The following is an 18,684-nucleotide window of genomic DNA, read 5'->3' on the forward strand; positions in this document are numbered from 1 at the left end:
GGTTACAGCTGAATTATGCAGAGCTGTGGTCCTCCACCAGTGGTTTATGTACATGAACTATAGTTTTACTATGGTTGTGTGGTAAAACCATAACCACAAAATGAGTTATTACACTATGGTTTTACTATTGTTTTTGTTCTGAACCATTGTAACCACAAAACAAACTGTAGTTTTTACAGTGGCATTTGAAGTAGGACCATTGTAAACAAAAAATAAACCTTTGTTTTTACCATGGCATTTGAAGTAAAAAACATAGTAACTACAAAATGAGCCAAGGTGTTACTACAGCATATGCATCTTAACTAATAAAATACCCAATAGAGCACAAGTCATATGGACAACTATTATAAATAGCCACTCAGTGTCAGTGTGCACAACAAAGACATTGTCTTAAGAAGATGCATATTATTGTAAATATAAAACTATTCTTATGTTATATTTCTGTTATATAGAAAGTTATAAGAAAAGAAAAATTCCATACTTGAATCTCATTGATCAATATTATTTACATGCAATCTGAACCTTTCAGTACTTCTTATCCTCGCTTAAACCTTGCCAATAAGTTGTATTTCTTGTTTAAAGTTTCTCAATAAACGTGTTTAAAATATTAGACACGAATAAAGTATGGATATGTGTACTTTGTAACTTATAATTTTACATTGTACAAGTGTAGCCTACTTGCCTTCATAGTTCCGCCATCTTCACGTCTGAATTAATTGAAAATTCACCTGTCAAGGTTTTGGGGACGGAGGTGTCAGTATTTCATGGTTGTGATGGCATTTAAAAATAGAAAACTGGATTAAATGATTAAAAGGCTAAATTGTATGTTTTCCACTGGAACTCGCGAACCCGCACGTCATATGAAGAGCGCGAAATTTAAATTCTTGCGTCAACGGGCGTTACGGTGGCCATGCCCACAGTAGTGTCGAATTCGTGACCGTGTTTACGTTACCTATACGCTGTCTTATTTACGTTTTTGATGAGGGTTCATTTTCTGTGGAAGACCTCAGTCTGCAGATAAATTAAACCCAGGAGAGAGGGACATAGAAACTGAAGATGGTCAGACAAGAAGGGCCAGCAAAATACTTCAAAATATACCGACAAAAATACTTCAAATATTAAGTTATTCATTTTCATGAATATCGCACCCTTTTAAATGAAACCTGGTTTGAGTCGTTCACATCTTGCGTCTAAAGCGTGTGTAAAGCACGAGGAGTGTTAACACAATTGCTCCTTCACCATTTTCAGCGCTGGCGCACCTTTGTCGTGGCTAGGCGACCATCAACCGTTTTCACAGAGGATGACAAACTTCAAAACATTGTTGCAGCTCTGTTACAAGCATTATTTATGTTAAAAATTAAAAAGCACTGCAGTTTTTGGGTGTTCTTTGTTTGTCTGAGGTAATTAGTGAACCGAAATGTACATATTTTCATACAAAAAAAGCTGATTTTTGTTGTTGATGTAATTGCATAACTTTTGTTAAAATGTAATACAGGCTGCTTTTGGTTCTGCAGTACAGCTATGATTACTATAGCTTTACTGTAATACTAATACTATAGCAAAACCATGGTTTTGCTACAGTAATAGTGTAGTAGCGCTATCGTAAAACTGTAGTAACCAACTGTTGTAACCATGCGTACTTGTGGTTTTAAAAGCCATAGTTTTGATACCATGGTTTTACTACAGTAATACCGTAGTAGTACAAAAGTAAAATTGTAGTAACCGTGACTGTAGTAACCATAGTTTTTTGGTGCATACTTTAGTTTTTAAAAGCCATGGTTATATGGTTCCTATTAGGGTAGGGTCGATAGACGATTCGATCCTCCATCGCCGATGGTCGATATTCATCATGATGTTGAGCCGCCATCGTGATTCTCCGCCCTGCTCCTGTCGAAAACCCTCTTGCAAAAAAAAAAAAATACACACTTAGGCCCCGTTTACACTAATATGTATTAAAATGGCAACGAAAACTATTCACATCCACACTGGCGTTTTGGAACAGCCCTACGTCCACACTATGCCGATGTTTATTAGAGATGTAAATAATTAATTCACCACACTTATGATGACGATGCCATCCATCGTCCATCGCGATGTTTCACATTAGACATCAAACGATGCAAAATTGGTTGACATCTCCCAACCCTAGTTTCTACAGATTTACTATAGTTTTACTACAGTATTACTGTAGTAAGACCATGGTATCCAAACCATGTTTTTTAAAACCACACTATGCACTAAAAAACAAGATTACTACAGTTTTACTATAGTAAAAGCATGGTTAATTTTCGTAAGGGATGGTGAATCAGTTTGACCCACAATGCAGATCAAATGATATTGACTCAATATGCGTCTTGGTCAAATTAGTGAGATTGTGTGAACTTACATTGTTGTTTAAGGAGCTGCTTTAGCCCAGACTGGATTATATGCAGAATGTGAGTACGTGAGCTTACTTCAAACTACTACTTCACGAGTTCACACTTGCAATAGTTTCAGAATAAAGCGTATTTGCCGTGCTGTCCGGGGAGAGGGCTCTGAGCTCCGGGAAAAGACACCCAAACTCGAGTTATTCCTCTTATCAGGAAACGGAGAGGAACTGGGATTCGAGCGAAGTATCTAGCCCGGCCCCAGAACGCTCCCCCCGGGATTGTAATGCTTAAGAGGTGAGGTGTTGGGGTGATGGAGGGATGCTAAAGTCGTAAGATGCTGCAGGTAAGACAGCTTTGATATGTATAGGGGTTTGGTCAAGAACTGATTGGATAATAGAATAATTGTCAATGACGTATTTGATACTGAAACTTCTGCGCGTGCTCCTCCCCAAATTTGTTTATAAAACATCACTTTGATGGTGAATTAGACTGGGTTTTCTCTGGTTGCTTTTGTGTTAATAAAAAAAAAAACAGTGCCTCCAAAAATACACACTCAACAATGTTGTGTTTGCATTTACAATACATTTACTTAATAACTAAATACAAATATATAACTATTGGTATAAGCTGGTTTTATCCCTTTCCACAGTTATTGAACAAAATATATGAAATCAATACAGGTGACAAATTTTTTTATTTTATTTTAACAGGATAGATAACAACTTAAAAGCACCTAACACACTTAAACTCCTTCCCTGTTTGCAGAGTCAGTTAGCAATTAGGAAATTAAACAGGGAGGTAAAAAAAAAAAAACTAAATCAACTATTGTTACCCTGCTTAAATTTGACAAGGAAATGAAAATAAAATGCATCATAAAAAGAGTAATAATTCATCATTGAGAGAACTTCAAATACTAAGTGCTTGGATTTTACGTTGGGGCCCTGAATGTCATTAGTGCACTCAGTAACCATTGGGAAATAAAAAGCAAACATACTGCGTGGTTGAATAGTCACTGCAATTGCACACTAAGACTTTACTCTTTCACTAGCAAACTCTCCAGAAGCAGATTTTTCCATCCTTAAAATAGCAAAAGTGGATTCTAACAATCTAAACATCTTTAAAATATGAAAGCTTATTTTACCCAATATTTTCAATGGAGTTTCTGTGCTAGTCTGCTGGAGCTTGTCTACATTGTCTTTTATGTTGTTTTACTGATTGTATTTTGATTGCGTTACAACATAGGGCTGCACGATTCTGGCAAAAATGTGAATCACGATTTTTTTTTGCTTAAAATCGAGATCACTATTTTCTCACGATTCTGTTAATGTAAAATAAAGGTTAATATGAATAGCCTATTATTATTGTTAATTCTCAAACATATGGTAAAACAACAATAATAATAATAATCGGCCTGTGTGTAGGTCTACTGTTGCTTGAAATTCAAAATGTTGTATTATGGTGGACTTGAACAGACTTTCAGTATGTCCTGTTTGTTAATTCACAGTAAAATGATGACATGAGAAAATAACTACTCATAATTCTGAAGTTGATTTATTATGTTTAAGACATGTGCTTGTCATCTGCCATTGACAACATTATTAGACCATTTGTTTTCACTGGTAAAATGAGACCATTTGTCATTATCAGATTCCTTCTTGCATTATATTCAACATTATATATAGGCTAGGGTTGTTATACTGACACAGTAAACATTTATTTTCATGCACAATACTTTGTGTTCGCAATGAAAGAAAAAACATATCAAATGCTTGTTGTAATCTTAACTCTAAAATGCCATATGATCATTTAAATGATGTGTTCGCGCCGGCTTCACTTTCACTTCAGAGTGCGGCTCATAGCTGCCGTCACTGTGAGAGAAAACACATACATGCAAATCAAACCTCCCGCACGGCCCTCAAACGATCGCTCTGTGCAACAAACTTATCCTTGAACTTTATCCTTGAAATGTATAAGAACAATATAGTGTAATGCATTTAGCCACAAGAAGGAAAACTAAATAAAATAAATATGTACATTTCCAGAGGGCTACATCAGCAACAGCTACTTTTTAAAAGTGGTTTTAGATTGTCCTGCTGATTACCAGACCTTTGAAATTTAAGAAACTCTAAACGATACTTTAAAGAAGATTACTACACTGCTGCGCTTCAACTACCAAAACAAGTTAAGCCTCAGTCAAATCAAGTCAAAAAGTTGGACCGTTCCATTTTTGTGCAATGGAAGGGGGTTGTAATTTTGATTGAGGATGCTATTAATTGTCAACAATAAATTTCATTTATACTCCGCATTACAAATCATCACATGATTTTGGCCCCACAACCCACTAGTAGTCCGAGGCGTTTGCTTGCTGAAACGATTTTTATTATATTAAATATAAACCATGGGCTTTGTTTCATTGCCTGCCCCATACCTTTTTTATTTTAATAATTGGACTACTGAAATGAAACTAATCTATTATTTATTTAATTTATAGTATTTCCTTATTGATTTTTATCATTTATGAATCAATCTTTGTGTTGTAAAATGTTACATTTTGTTGTTGCTGTTTTTAATGAGTTCTGAATTAATATTTTATTACTAACTATTGCATTTTTACTGTTGGCTAATTATAGTTGTTTCATTGCGGGTTTTTGTTTTTGGAACTTCATTAAAAAAACTCAACCCAATCATCATTTATAAAATCTTAAATCTGTTATAGAATTTATCTTTAATAATTTGCTTTAAAGGGCACCTATGGTGAAAAATCTACTTTTCAAGCTGTTTGGACAGACGTGTGTATGTCCACCCCAGTGTCATATTGGGGTGATATAAACACACCCAGTCCTTTTTTTTTCTTTCAAATTTAACAACATAAAAACGGTGGACCAATTGGAGCGGTTTTCAGATCGACCGCAACTTTACGTAGGAGTGCGGTCCCCCCGCCCACCAATATTGATTGACAGCTGCACACATTAACATGTCCGGTAGTCAAGTGTATAATCATATCAACAAGAGAGGACGTGTGCAAAGCAACCGGGAATAAAAGATCTGTTCAGTTCGCTAGGATCATTAATCATCATCAAATGTGATCAAGAGTGAGTTTTACAAGTTTAAAATGTTTTAAAACAGTGCATGTGTGTAATGACTTACAGCGATTCACTTCAGATACACTTAATCAGCACAGCCGCGTGTCAGAACAATTATAAAGGAAGATGCTTCAGTCCCGGTTTGTGGACGTTAAATCAGGTTTATTTTGTACATTAACATAACATATCCATACAGCAGTGGAGATTAACAGTATCATGTCACATATGCAAAACAAGTGCACAGCTTAACGCGCTGTCTCTCTCTCTCTCTCTGTGTGTGTGTGTGTGTGTGTGTGTGTGTGTGTGTGCGCACGTGTCTGCGCTGTGTGTGTCCTCGCTGTGTGTGTGTGCGTGAACTTTGTAATGACATTGTGTGTGACTCATAGTTGCAAAGCCACAAAAAAAATGCATCAAATACTGATTGTTAAAGTTCTTACTGTAGTATTTCTCACAAACGGTTACGTGAGATCCGCTTCCTGAGGCAGCCGAGGGCGGCGATTGAGGCATGTTGCTTACAGGCACATGGGAACAGTGGGCGGGGAGGACTAGCTTTAAAGCCCCAGTGCAAAAAAATGTGTGCCTGCTGCGGTGTGTGCACGTGTATCCGTGTGTGAACTTTGTGTGACTCATTGATGCAACTCTACATCAAATACTCATTTGTAAAGTTCTTACTGTAGTATTTCTCACAAACGCTGCGTGAGAGCTGCTTCCTTTAAGTCTGTCTGTTGTCTGACGCAGCCGAGGGAGGAGATTAAGGCACACAGAAAGGGTGGTCGGAAGGCTTGAAGGCACAGTACACCAAAACAGCCCCCTAGTGCAAAAATGTATAAAATAGAATCTTATAAATTGTATAATAAAAAATCTGAGGGGTGTTTTGAGCTGAAACTTTACAGACACATTCTGGAGACGCAAAACACTTATATTAAATCTAAAAAAAGGGCTAACCTAGGTGCCCTTTAAATGTTATAATTATTATAGGAATATATTGCAATAGAAACACATCAATCCTCTTATTCCACACAAGATCTTCATCTTTACTCTGCAGATAATTGTTGTCCGAACTTTAGGGAGAACTTGATTTTCTTTCTTCCCCTCTAGTTATGACCTCTGTAGTCCAAAAAACTGGATTATTAAATGATAAAACATTTGGAGGTGTAAACTGAAATGTAGTAATTATGGCACACAATAGCAAACGATAAGACCATTTTGAAAAATCTTCTTGTGAAGAATATCTAGTTTCATTTGCATAATTCTGTAAATTGATGTTACGTAAAATCATTAAGAATCGCTTATATAATGTCCTGAATAAGTAAAGCAGTCTTACCTTTTTCTTTGAATTTCTACACTTTGAATTTAACACCTTCTTCCGGTTTCCCATTGACGGCTTTGAAAAACACACACACACACACACACACGCACACACACACACACACACACACACACACACACACACACATACACAGTAATTAAGCAGAAAGTAGATGTTTTGTTCTGTACTTGTATCTGTACAGTAGGTGATACTTGCCTCTTATGCCTGTTCTTTTGATGACAGTAAATCACTAAACCCACTACAACTGTAATTAGTAGACCAAAACCAGAACATATTCCAGCCACATCACCAGCAGACAGCCCTGAATCTGCAACAGATAAAAACAGACAGACATCAGTGTGAGTGAATGAAAAGTTGTTTTGGTCATTCTAAAACATCTTAACCATTTCAGTATTAGTGTTATTATATTATTATTGACCTCCAGAACTCTTAAGAGCATCTGTACTCCACATCTCACGTCTTCAAATGCCCCCACATGTTCATTGTCTTCAGAGGTGCAAGTAATTTGTCACATGAAGAAAAGATTGACGCAGCTTCTCCTACTGCAGGAAATTCTGTTTTTACTTTAGATATTTGTCGGCAGTTAATCAGGAAGTGATGATTTTGTTCTCTTTGGCTCATTGGATGGAGACGCTGCTTTATTTGCACGCCTTTTAGGCGACATTTTAGTTTTGGGCATACATTTAATTTACACCTTAGGATAGAAACATAGCGTGTGTGTGTGTGTGTGTGTGTGTGTGTGTGTGTGTGTGTGTGTGTGTGTGTGTGTGTGTGTGTGTGTGTGTGTGTGTGTTACATTGTTTAAATTTACATCAATGCTCCTGTAAGAGCCAGTTATGCATAATTCATTTGTGATAATAATTTAGTTAAAAAGGTTAAAGCATGACGAAAATTGATATTTAAATATATTAGGAATTCATTGTGATTTTATTATCTAAACTGCATAATTTAATAATTGATACAATTTAAAAACCTTTACTTTGGTATTTTGGCTTCCGACAGTAATACGTCTTGAGGTCGTTAGTTCATACGTTTAAGGCAGATTGCAGTTATGGATGTTGGAAGCAACACAGTTTTTTGACCGAGCTATGCCGAGCTATATTGATTCTATTGTTACTTTGTATTTTTGTTGCATTTCGTCAGTAAAACTTTTTTAAAAGAAGATTCGGTCTTACTCGCGTTTTTTCAAATACTGGTTGTTGGAATAGAAGCTGCAAAAGGTGGTACATAAGGATCTGCACGAAAGGTGTGCCCCTACAGCTCCAATGTGAAGATGTAAAACAAACCAAATTATTTTTTCTCTATGTCTACAGCACTGATATGAGCTACGAAAAGAGTTAATAGTTACTGTAATGGGTATGACCATAAAAGAAAACTACAATGTATATAACTGTTAACAGCCACAGTAAAAGAAAAAGCAGAAAAAGCCTCATTAATTAAAGTTATTAATGCATTAACAAACATCAACTTTCTGAAATTTCTATGCTTAACTCGTCACTGAAATTAATATGTTAATGTTAGTTTAATAAAAACAGTTACGACATTTGACTGAAGACATAAGACATGAACATCATTTAATACTAAATTCTTTACAAGAGGTTTTCATCATCATTTTAGTTTAATTAACTTCTAGAGTCCTATGGTGAAGTGTTTTCATGAGGTTTATGCTAATATCCTCATTCAGTTCTCACATGCCGCACCTTTTACTCTTGTTTACCATTGCAATAGACAAAGTTAAACTTCCAACAGAAGCAAAGATATTAATGATATGACACACAAGTTTTATGAATCAACACAAACATGTGTTTTGATGCTATGTTCTGACATTTAAAGCCGTTTTATAAAATCTGGATTTAAATTTCATCCATTAAATTAAAAACAATAATTAATAAAAAGCAGAAAGCATATTCTTACTCTTGTCAGAAACTTTTTGTCCCTCTTTGGTAGATTCATTAGGTTTTCCAGGACCTGACATGATAAAAACAAACATCAATAAAAATAATTAAATACTGAAAACTGTTAGCCCTCCTGTCATGTTCACATCCTGCCCCTTACTTTAGTGTTCCTGGTCAAAATTGACCGGTCTGTTTTAACTGCTCTTATATTAGCACAAAAATCATTTCTCCACCAAATTTTTATTCAACATTCTTTAGCTGTGAACAATGTCTCAAAGTAGTGTTTAGCATGAATTTACAGAATTAGACATAAAATAACTGCAATGAAAATAAAATTAGGTGCTGAAAATATATTACAAAATGAACAATAGATGACAAAAATTTTAATCCATCTGAATAATTCATCAACCTTCAAGTGTACTAATATAGGGAATAGTGACTGAGGGTACAGATGGTGAGCATGGACACAGAACTACTGTAGCACTAGTTACCCTTTGGTCATTTGAGAGAGATAACGATAATAAAAATACTTGTTGCTAAGCTACGCTAAAAGTGCAAGAGATTGTCTGAAAGAAAGAAAGAAAAGAAAGAAAAAAGAAAGAAAAGAAAGGAAAATATAGAAAGAAAGAAAAGAAAGAAAGAAAGAAAGAAAGAAAAATATAGAAAGAAAGGAAAGAAAGAAAGAAAGACATTTTCATACAGACAATTCATTTAGTAGCTAATCCATATGAATTTGTACGGTCATATTCATACAGTTTTGTACAATTTGCTTATCCACAGTGATGATTGGGTTTAGGGGTGGGGTTAGGTGCCACGCCTCCTTTTAAAAATCACAATTTTGTACGATTGAACAGTCTGAAGTGAGTGTGTTAGTGAGTGAGTGAGTGAGCTGGGGTGGTGTGTATGGGGATGTTTTCTGTCTGATGGGTGACTATAGTCTGGATACCCATTCATTTCCTATGCCGGTCACTTTTGATCAGAAACACCACAGGTGTAACAAGGTTGACTAAAACACTCAAAATTCAATGAAAGAAGTGATCATCACTTTTATATGTTCAAATGCATAGCACGGAGGATATCATAACGTCTTGAGACAATCAGATGTAAAACGAATGTTTATGAGTGATTTAAATTGTAAATCGGTCATATTTGACCCGAACATGACAGGAAGGTTAATTATCTGTCTCATAACTAATGTCTCAAACTAGTTGTCAAGATAAACCAAATGTTTGTCACATTTACATATTAAATACAATTTTGCAACAACATCTGTAGAAAGTTTGTATAATATTTTAATGCAAATAAATATTTGGCTTGATAAATTATTTTGTTCAATGTGTACATGAAACTGACAAATTGCATGTTTGCAGTAAATGTATCAGTGACATGTGGTGTTGATATGAAAATAATGTCTGTTCAAATAGCAGAGAAAATAAACGATACTGAATAACTCACCGCTGACAGAAACAAACAATGTTCTTAATGTTTCGCCCACGTTGATTTCTTTTTGAATGACTTTAGTGCCGTCACACTTGGGCTTTCGGTTCAGGTTTTGGCTGGTTCCTGTGCTCTCACTCCTGATGATCCGTGCTTCATATCGTCCAGTGTGTTCAGCTGTGATGTTGGTGATGGTCAGAGATCCAGACTCATAGTTCACCTCCAGTCTGTCTCTGAATCTCCCGCCTTCACCATCATATAAACAGCTCTTATTGGAATCTCCGTTAATCAGAGCGATGCGGGTGTCATTAAAATACCACAGGACTGGTTCAGTTTGTTGTTTGGTGATGTTAGTGTTTAGAGTAAGTGAATCTCCAGCCTTCACTGTGTGACTCTTAACATCAGCACTAACAGCACCTGCAGACACAAATGAACAATTACAACATTTACGAGGCTATAAAATAAACTTTGCTGCTAATCTTGACCAAATGACTGATCAGATACATAGATAAGAGTTATTTTAGCATTACAAATCGAAATGATCAACATTTCCTCCCGATCCACCAGTTTACCCCGAATAAACAAACGCTTATTATCACTTGACTTGAACAAGTCTAACAGAGGCCATGAAGCTATCGAGAACTGTGCGAGTAAAACTTTATTTTTAGCATTAGCCATTTAAAAAGGTAGGCTATACTAACTCTAAACTCTGCAATCTTTAAAGGTCCTTGTTATTGGATATAAATAGATCAGGTTTTTCTGCTTTTATTTAAGTGTTTTACCCCTTTCCGCTCCACCTGGCTCCTTTCTACTGATCATCTCATCTCTTTAACCGATCACCGTTTGTGGGCGGCAGTGGCACAATAATGAAAGAGAGTGCATTTTGATCTAGAATAACTAATCTCATGGGCACTTGAGGAACGGCAAATAAAAAAATAAATAAATAAAACTCTCTCTCTCGCCGATCTCGCTTAAACGTATGCAGTAAGCAAATAAAAAAACTACATGAAATTTAATCTAGTATTTATTTGCTCAATAATGCATAAATTTCCGTCTGAGTTATGGTAAGCGATATCTTTGCGTTTATTAAATACATGTTCACGACACGTTTTTATACGTGAATGCTGACTCACAACCTGTTAAGGTCACAACTTTTAAACTTAGTCTAAAATGTGAAAATCAGCCAAAGTCACTGCCATACTTACAAAACATGATGATCGCAAAACAGCTTATTTTCATTTCCCCAATCTCTGTTCTTAGTTAGACGATGAAAGCTGAGGTCCCACTGTGGACCACGAACAACCGCTCTGACTCCCGAGCAAGAAAACGCCGCTTATATACACCCGACAAAAGGGGCGTGGCTCTAGGAATATGGAATAGTATCGGTTGTCTGCCCAGAGCTGTCACGTGTTTGATGAAACATTAAGGAATGCGCTTGTGCGCCACCGTGAAGACACTGAAATCAAGTCATCAGCGTCGAGCGGTGCTCTGAAGGATATTTTTAATCCTGGTAATAGTAGACATGCATTAGATGTTAGATTCAAATTACAGGGATAATATAGGCTACTATAGCCTCACGGAACTTGAGGTAAATTTGGCACGGATATGTTATCTATATGATTATAATGCTTAATAAAGTGTCAGACTTCTTTCTATTAAGGCTATAAAACATTTTGACCAGATATAGTTTTAAATACTGTAGATTCGTCCTCTGTAATTAATAGCCATATAGGCTAGTCCCTTCTGAATGTTAATGTTCAATAAAATAACTCCTGACACTCCTCCATTTTAAGGATTGATCCGATTTTGATATACACAGGTGTTAACTCTGGCGAATAAAAATATATCCCAACAGAATTCTTATTTCTCTTTGTAAGTGACATAAGTGCAACCATTTCTCATTTTTCATATGAATGCATTGCTGCAGGGGTGCCCAAACTTTTTCTTATGAAAGGCCAAAAATCAAACTTGATCGAGGCTATAGTGGGCCGAGGGTAAATTGCCATGGGTAATTTCCTAATTTATTTAATTATGTTTAAAAACTACTATAAAACATTGCTTTATATTAACTAATATTTTATATTAACTATACAGTATTTTTTAAACATTTTATAATGTATTTATTACCAGTTGACTTTTGACATTTCTGTGTGGAGTTATGTTCTCCCCGTGTTGGCGTGGGATTCTTACGGGTGCTCGGGTTTCCCCCACAGTCCAAAGACATGCGCTATAGGTGAATTAGGTAAGCTAAATTGTCCAAAGTGTGTGTGTGTGTGCGTGTGTGTGTGCGTGTGCGTGTGTGTGTGTGTGTGTGTATGGATGTTTCCCAGATTAATAATTGTGATAAAATGCCCTTTGAATGACTGATTTTTCTATGTAGGTTAGAATGGCAGCCAGTAGATTTGTGATCTTAAACTGTAAAACAGTAAGTAGCTAGTATTTTTACTCTTGTACTTCTTAAATTCGTTCATTGACTTTTGTAACAATACCTTGATGCATAAGAGTGTTAAATTCAGCTTCTCTAACGATGTTTTTTTTTTTTTTGGTCAGAACATACTTCATAAATGTCCTGCTCTGCATGTACATTTTGTTAGTTGTACATTGAATAACAAATGTTATTTATTTACTGTGAGCATTTTACATTCTAGACATGATTTGAGCTATCTTTAATTAATCCTGTACGCATTGTTAGTTTGATGCAGATGGAAATGTCTGAGCTAAGGCTAAATCCAACCTAATCATCTTCGACTGCCTAAAAGATGGGTTGACCACCATTTTATGTGACACCCTGGATAATTATGATCATTTAGTAGTATTTTTGTGATAAAGTGACTTTTGGCTAACATTAGTTTTTTTACTTAATTTTATTAAAATGCTTTTATCTGTTATTCTTTTTCAGATGGATGAATACGTGAAAACCAAACTAAAAGAATGGCATCTTGAAGAGTTAATCTCAACATTTGAAGGTATGTAGTAATATTTTACTTGGTTCATTGTAATTATTAGGGCTGCCCTTGTCCAAAGATTTGTCTGGTTGACATGTGATGTTCGTTTTAAGTATTAGTTGAATAATTATTCATTCATGCATTTTCTTTTCGGCTTAGTCCCTTTATTAATCTGGGGTCGCCACAGCGGAATGAACCGCCAACTTATCCAGCATATGTTTTTCAGAGCGGATGCCCTTCCAGCACACTCATTCACACACATACACTACGGACAATTTAGCCTACCCAATTCACCTGTACCTCATGTCTTTGGACTGTGGGGGAAACCGGAGCACCCGGAGGAAACCCACGCGAACGCAGGGAGAACATGCAAACTCCTCACAGAAATGCCAAGTGACCCAGCCAGGCCTGTTACTTTCATTATGTAGTGTGCTACTAATCATTCATGTAGTTTGTTGTTATTGTGAGTGCACACGGAGAAATGTAGTCTCTTCACATATCTTCAAAAAGTGTATTATTGTTATTTAAATGACCAAACATGAGGTATTTTAAAAGCAAGTAAGCACACAGGTGCAGTTCAGCTTCCACACTCTGCACAGACATTTCCATAGTGCACATATTTCTACATTAGCATTAGATTGAGCAGCCATGTAAAGTTGCTACTATATTTCAGATGATAAGCCATAACGTATTTGAGGTCGATCAGAGCATTTGGATCTCCTGCCTGATGGTCCTGCCATGGTCAGGGGCGCCCCCAAGGGGTGCCCATGGCCAATATGTGGCCTGTTGTCACCCCAATATGATTTTGCTGTTAAAATTATTAATATAAATGTACTTGCGTAAATTCAAAGTATTTCAATAAATAAATAAATAGCAGCCACTAAATAATTGTCGATTGATTGGTGCCACTGACAAAGCTGATTCTTTTATATATTTATATATCCACATATTGTGTGTATTAGGGTTCCACTTATGTTCATTAGCTAGTGTTATCTTTCTATTTGAGTATTGAAGTGTAACTTAATCCTTGTTCTTAAAGAGCCCATATTATACATGAAATAGGGTCATATTTAGGTTGTAAGGGTCTCCAACAACAGTCTAATATGCATGCAAGGTCAAAAAACACTTTGATGGTCTTATAATCTGCATTTATTTTTACCTAGTTATCCCAGCGACTCCCATATGAATCGTTCAGCGATTCATTTGTTCCCAAACCCCTCCTCAGCGCGAAGCTAATCTGCGCTGATTGGACCGATGACAGCCTGCTGCGATTGGTCGACGACACTGACAGGCTTCAGTGCGAGACAGAGTGAAATGCCCAGCTGCTAATCATCAATATAAAAGTAGTCACAGTGCACACACGCTTTATAGTGTAAGGCTTTTTTCACACACACACACACACACACACACACACACGCACACACACACACACACACACACACACACGCACACGCACACACACACACACACACACACACAACCCACACACACACACACACACAACCCTCCTCAGAAGAACTGGGGAGATCGACGCGAGTCTCCTAGCCACTTTACCTGCTCTTTCTCTCTCTCTCTCTCTCTCTCTCTCTCTCTCTCTCTTTACAGTACACGCGGTTACTCTTTATTTTCTCTTATCACATGTAAGCCACGTTAAAAACGCGACGCGTGCCGCTTTGTTTACGGATTTACCGTTAAAGGCTTTTGTGAGCTCGCGTTCCACTGCCGTTTGTCGTTGCTATGGCCATCGTAAGCTAGGAGACAGGAGACTCGTGTCAATCTCCCTAGTTCTGAGGAGGAACGTGATGTGTGTGTGTGTGTGTGAGAGAGAGAAAAAGAGCAGGTCGAGTGTGTGACGCCTAGAGACAGGAGACTCGTGTCGATCTCCCTAGTTCTGAGGAGGAACGTGATGTGTGTGTGTGTGAGAGAGAAAAAGAGCAGGTCGAGTGTGTAACCGCGTGTACTGTACCAGGTTAACAAGTAACAAAACACAATAAATACATAATTTGCAAGCTAGAGTAAACGAGGCAACAATTTTAATCGCACTTACTTACACTAGTGAATAAACCTCAACCACTGACTCTTCACAGTTTCATCTTTGGGTAGAGACTGTCAATATTATCCATCTGAGCACAGCGTGACTTCATTCGACCGGCGGCGTCTGTGTGTGTGTGTGTCTAGTGTTTTTTCTGCGTTAGTGGGCGGGGCCGCAGGTTTCAAATCTCCCTGGTTTGCGCGCGTAACTACTGGCGAGGCTTGTGTTTCGTAGCTGCGTCATCGCAAAACACCTAATGACTCGTTATCAAGACGACTCGTTTGAAGCACTATGAGTCGACTCTTTTATAGATGAATCAATAGTTTTAAACACTGTACACTTACAGATTTAAGCCTTAGCTGGATATTTCACTTCACTTAGAGCTGTGTTACACACTACATGGAAGGGCATTTTCAAAAACCCATAATATGGGCTCTTTAAGAATCAGCTAGGCGCATGCGCCCTTAAAGCCTTTGCGAGTAAGGCGCTGTACAATCTGCACTCTGTTAACAAGGTGTCAAGTTACATCTATGCATGCAATCATTTGCACATTACATTATTATCAAGCTTAATGTTTGTGCTGTGTTATTGACTGTATTTTACTATTGTGATTTGTTTGATTATCATTATGTATATTCATATTTCCTTTCATTGTGTTTTATATTTTAGAAAAACCACAACACAAGTCTTATAAAACCAGTCTATTGAGTGGTGACAATAAATGGGTTGCTCACACAAATGTTCATCTTCGCCTCATCTCTAATCGGATAGTCTCTGGCGGGTCAGCAATCATAACTGACAACTAAAAGTCTATGGTGCAGAGCTACTAAAAGCCAACCATTTTTTCAGAGGGTGTGTATATAGTAATACCTTTTGTTCAGTTTGTTCATTTGATTGTTTTATTAATTCATTCATTAATCTTCATAAATTTTAGACATGACATATACTGTATGCTGTCCAATAACAGTTATTTATATATATGAAAAGGTTTTTTTTAACTAAATATGGATTATTTTATTGAGTTAATTTTTTTAGAAATAAATTGCAATAGTTCAAGAGTAATTAATTAATTAAAAACACATAATTTTATTTATTAGAAACAAAAATATAACATCACATTATTTATTTGTGTGCCACCCCAAGATTTGGTACGGCCTCTTTTGGCCACCCCTAAGAAAATTTTCTAGGGGCGCCACTGCTAATGGTTATCCAATTATTAGGGGGCAGCCCTAGTGTTCATTAGCCACTTCAACACTTTAAACTGAGAGATTAAAAACAAATGCCAATTTGCCTGTGACTGGTTAATTTTTAAATCTGCCATTTATGCAACCAGTGGCTTTCTCTTGTTTTATTTTTAGCACAGCAGCGAACCTTCCCTCGTTTTTAGGTCAAAATTGATTACAATTCAGAGGGTAACGATTCAATTCAAAGTTTCCAGGTGCATTATGGTGCATTTAATGTATAATACTTTTCTCACATTTGTTTTATTAATAATAATGTTATTTTTATGTTATGTTATTAGGGCGGCATGGGGGTGCAGTGGTTAGTGCTGTCGCCTCACAGCAAGAAGGTTGTTGGCGTGGGTTTCCTCCAGATGCTGCGGTTTCCCCCACAGTCCACAGTCCTACACATGCGGTGTAGGTGAATTGGCAAAGCTAAATTGTCTGTAGTGTGTGTGTGTGAGAGAATGAGAGTGTATAGGTGTTGCCCGGTGATGGGTTGCAGCTGGAAGGGCATCTGCTGCGTAAAACATGTAAGTTGGCCGTTCGAGATGCCTCTCACAGCAGAAAACACATAGAATGAAACGCTATTTTTTCTCATTTGTTACCTGACAAAGCATCAGTCAAACTAAAATGTAAATATGACTTGTGCACTTGACTAATAAGAGACTGTTGTAATCATGAAATCTGTTGCACTGCATGTTTTTTTAAAAGTGAAGTGATCAAATGTTTTCAGTCTTTAAATCCTTGGCTCAAAGTCAAGTCATTTTCATTTCTATAGCGTTTTTACCATGCAGATTGTCAAAGCAGCTTTATATTGATCGTGAATGCAACAAACATGGCCTGTAAGTTTAACATGAATTGAGAAAGCCCTGGGTACCAGTTATGCATTATTTTCATTAAAGGGGAAGTCCACTTCCAACAAAAAGACTCACACATAATGTACTCACCCCCTTGTCACCCAAGATGTTCATGTCTTTTTTTTTTATAATAACCAAGATGTTCATTTTTATTATTTTTGTTTTATTGGCTCACTACTATTTCTCCAACTCCCTGATAACTAGAACTTCAGCTTCCTCTGGTGGTCCTTTTAACTTAAAAAGTATATTACAATTTGTAGTTCATGTAGATTGCATCTTTTTCTCTATTTTTTCCTTAGTCAGGCGTTTATTCAAATGCACATTGGTACCTTTCAATCGTCTGCCCTGCTTTAACAGTTCTGCTCGTCTATCTCCGCTCCATCCTACGTTGTGACCGCTCGCGCATACGAGCAGGGTTTGATTTCTAATCCGGTGACCACGACTTCATTCATCCCGGTGAATTCCTCCATGTGCAGTAACAGAATCCGCTTGTCATTGTCAATGTTTTGTAGTCTCAAGGCTCTCACTTCCTCCACCAGGCTCATGATCGTCTGCTATTGTCTAACAACAGAAACCTCCTGTGTCAACATATCAAGCGACTGCTTGATGTCTCCAACCTTCTCTGCCTGTGGGGTAACTCTTTTGGTGGCATTTCGTTTTTTGTTATTATTTTTGTAGCATAATCTTAACATCAGTTACCGCCAGCATTCGCTCTCTCCACCGGAAGCTTTTTCTGAGTAACACTTTTTGGTTTTGGTCAAATAATGAACAAAGTAATGAGGTTAGACAAACCCTATTTTTACCAACAACACACAAGCCTCTCCTACAAATGAGCACTGAAAATATGATTACTGGACCTATGGTTTCTGTGCAGTGTTGCCAAAAGCGCCATGAGTAAACGTGTTACTATTTACCCCACCTGCGGGGCAAGTTGTAACAGACAGAGGGGTAGTTGTAACGCATGCTTAAAAAGGCAGATTTCACAGTTAATTTAATTTCCGTTTACTTTAAATTGTAGCTATATTTCCTCAGTACCGATCTCAATTAATTTTTTATTCTACATAGCACAGTATGTTTATTTACTTATTTATTAGATAAACACATTTGAATTTATTTGCATTGTTATGTGTTATTATACAATGAATTTATTTGCATTATCAATAAAAAAAAAAAAATTCTATAAAATATATATTTTCTATTTAAAAACATTTTAATTTAAAAATGTTCTCAACATTACACTCAAAATTCAAACATTTTATTTGTTTAATTGGTGTCCAACAGTGCGTGGCTTAATTGTAACACCCCGTTACAACTAACCCCGCTGCGTCGTGTTTTCTTCAAAACTGGCTAGCAGTCACTGTGTTTCACATCTTTCAAAATGGTTTCATCTTTTAGACTAGAAGACGGTAATCACAACAATATAAGATTTTATCTTCACACTTTCACAGATTTTTTTTTTAAAATGAAAAAATAGACTATAATAAAAAATACTTTTTTTGCAGCAAAAATGGTT

At 36.6% G+C, this 18,684-nt stretch overlaps 1 protein-coding gene across 1 annotated transcript in view; it reads right to left on the reverse strand.

Moving 5' to 3' along the window:
* Window positions 1-17,716, reverse strand: part of LOC130216584 (uncharacterized) — a 36,208-nt gene extending 18,492 nt beyond the window's left edge. Inside the window, exons 1-2 of the mRNA XM_056448479.1 lie at window positions 17,584-17,716; window positions 10,133-10,531 (exon numbers count right to left, since the gene is read on the reverse strand). Of these exons, the coding sequence (XP_056304454.1) occupies window positions 10,133-10,531; window positions 17,584-17,716 (532 nt within the window). The remainder of the gene's footprint in view (window positions 1-10,132; window positions 10,532-17,583) is intronic.
* Window positions 17,717-18,684: the final 968 nt, after the last annotated feature.

Source organism: Danio aesculapii, chromosome 22 (assembly GCF_903798145.1).
Source record: "Danio aesculapii chromosome 22, fDanAes4.1, whole genome shotgun sequence".
In the NCBI taxonomy this organism is placed as follows: Eukaryota; Metazoa; Chordata; class Actinopteri; order Cypriniformes; family Danionidae; genus Danio; species Danio aesculapii.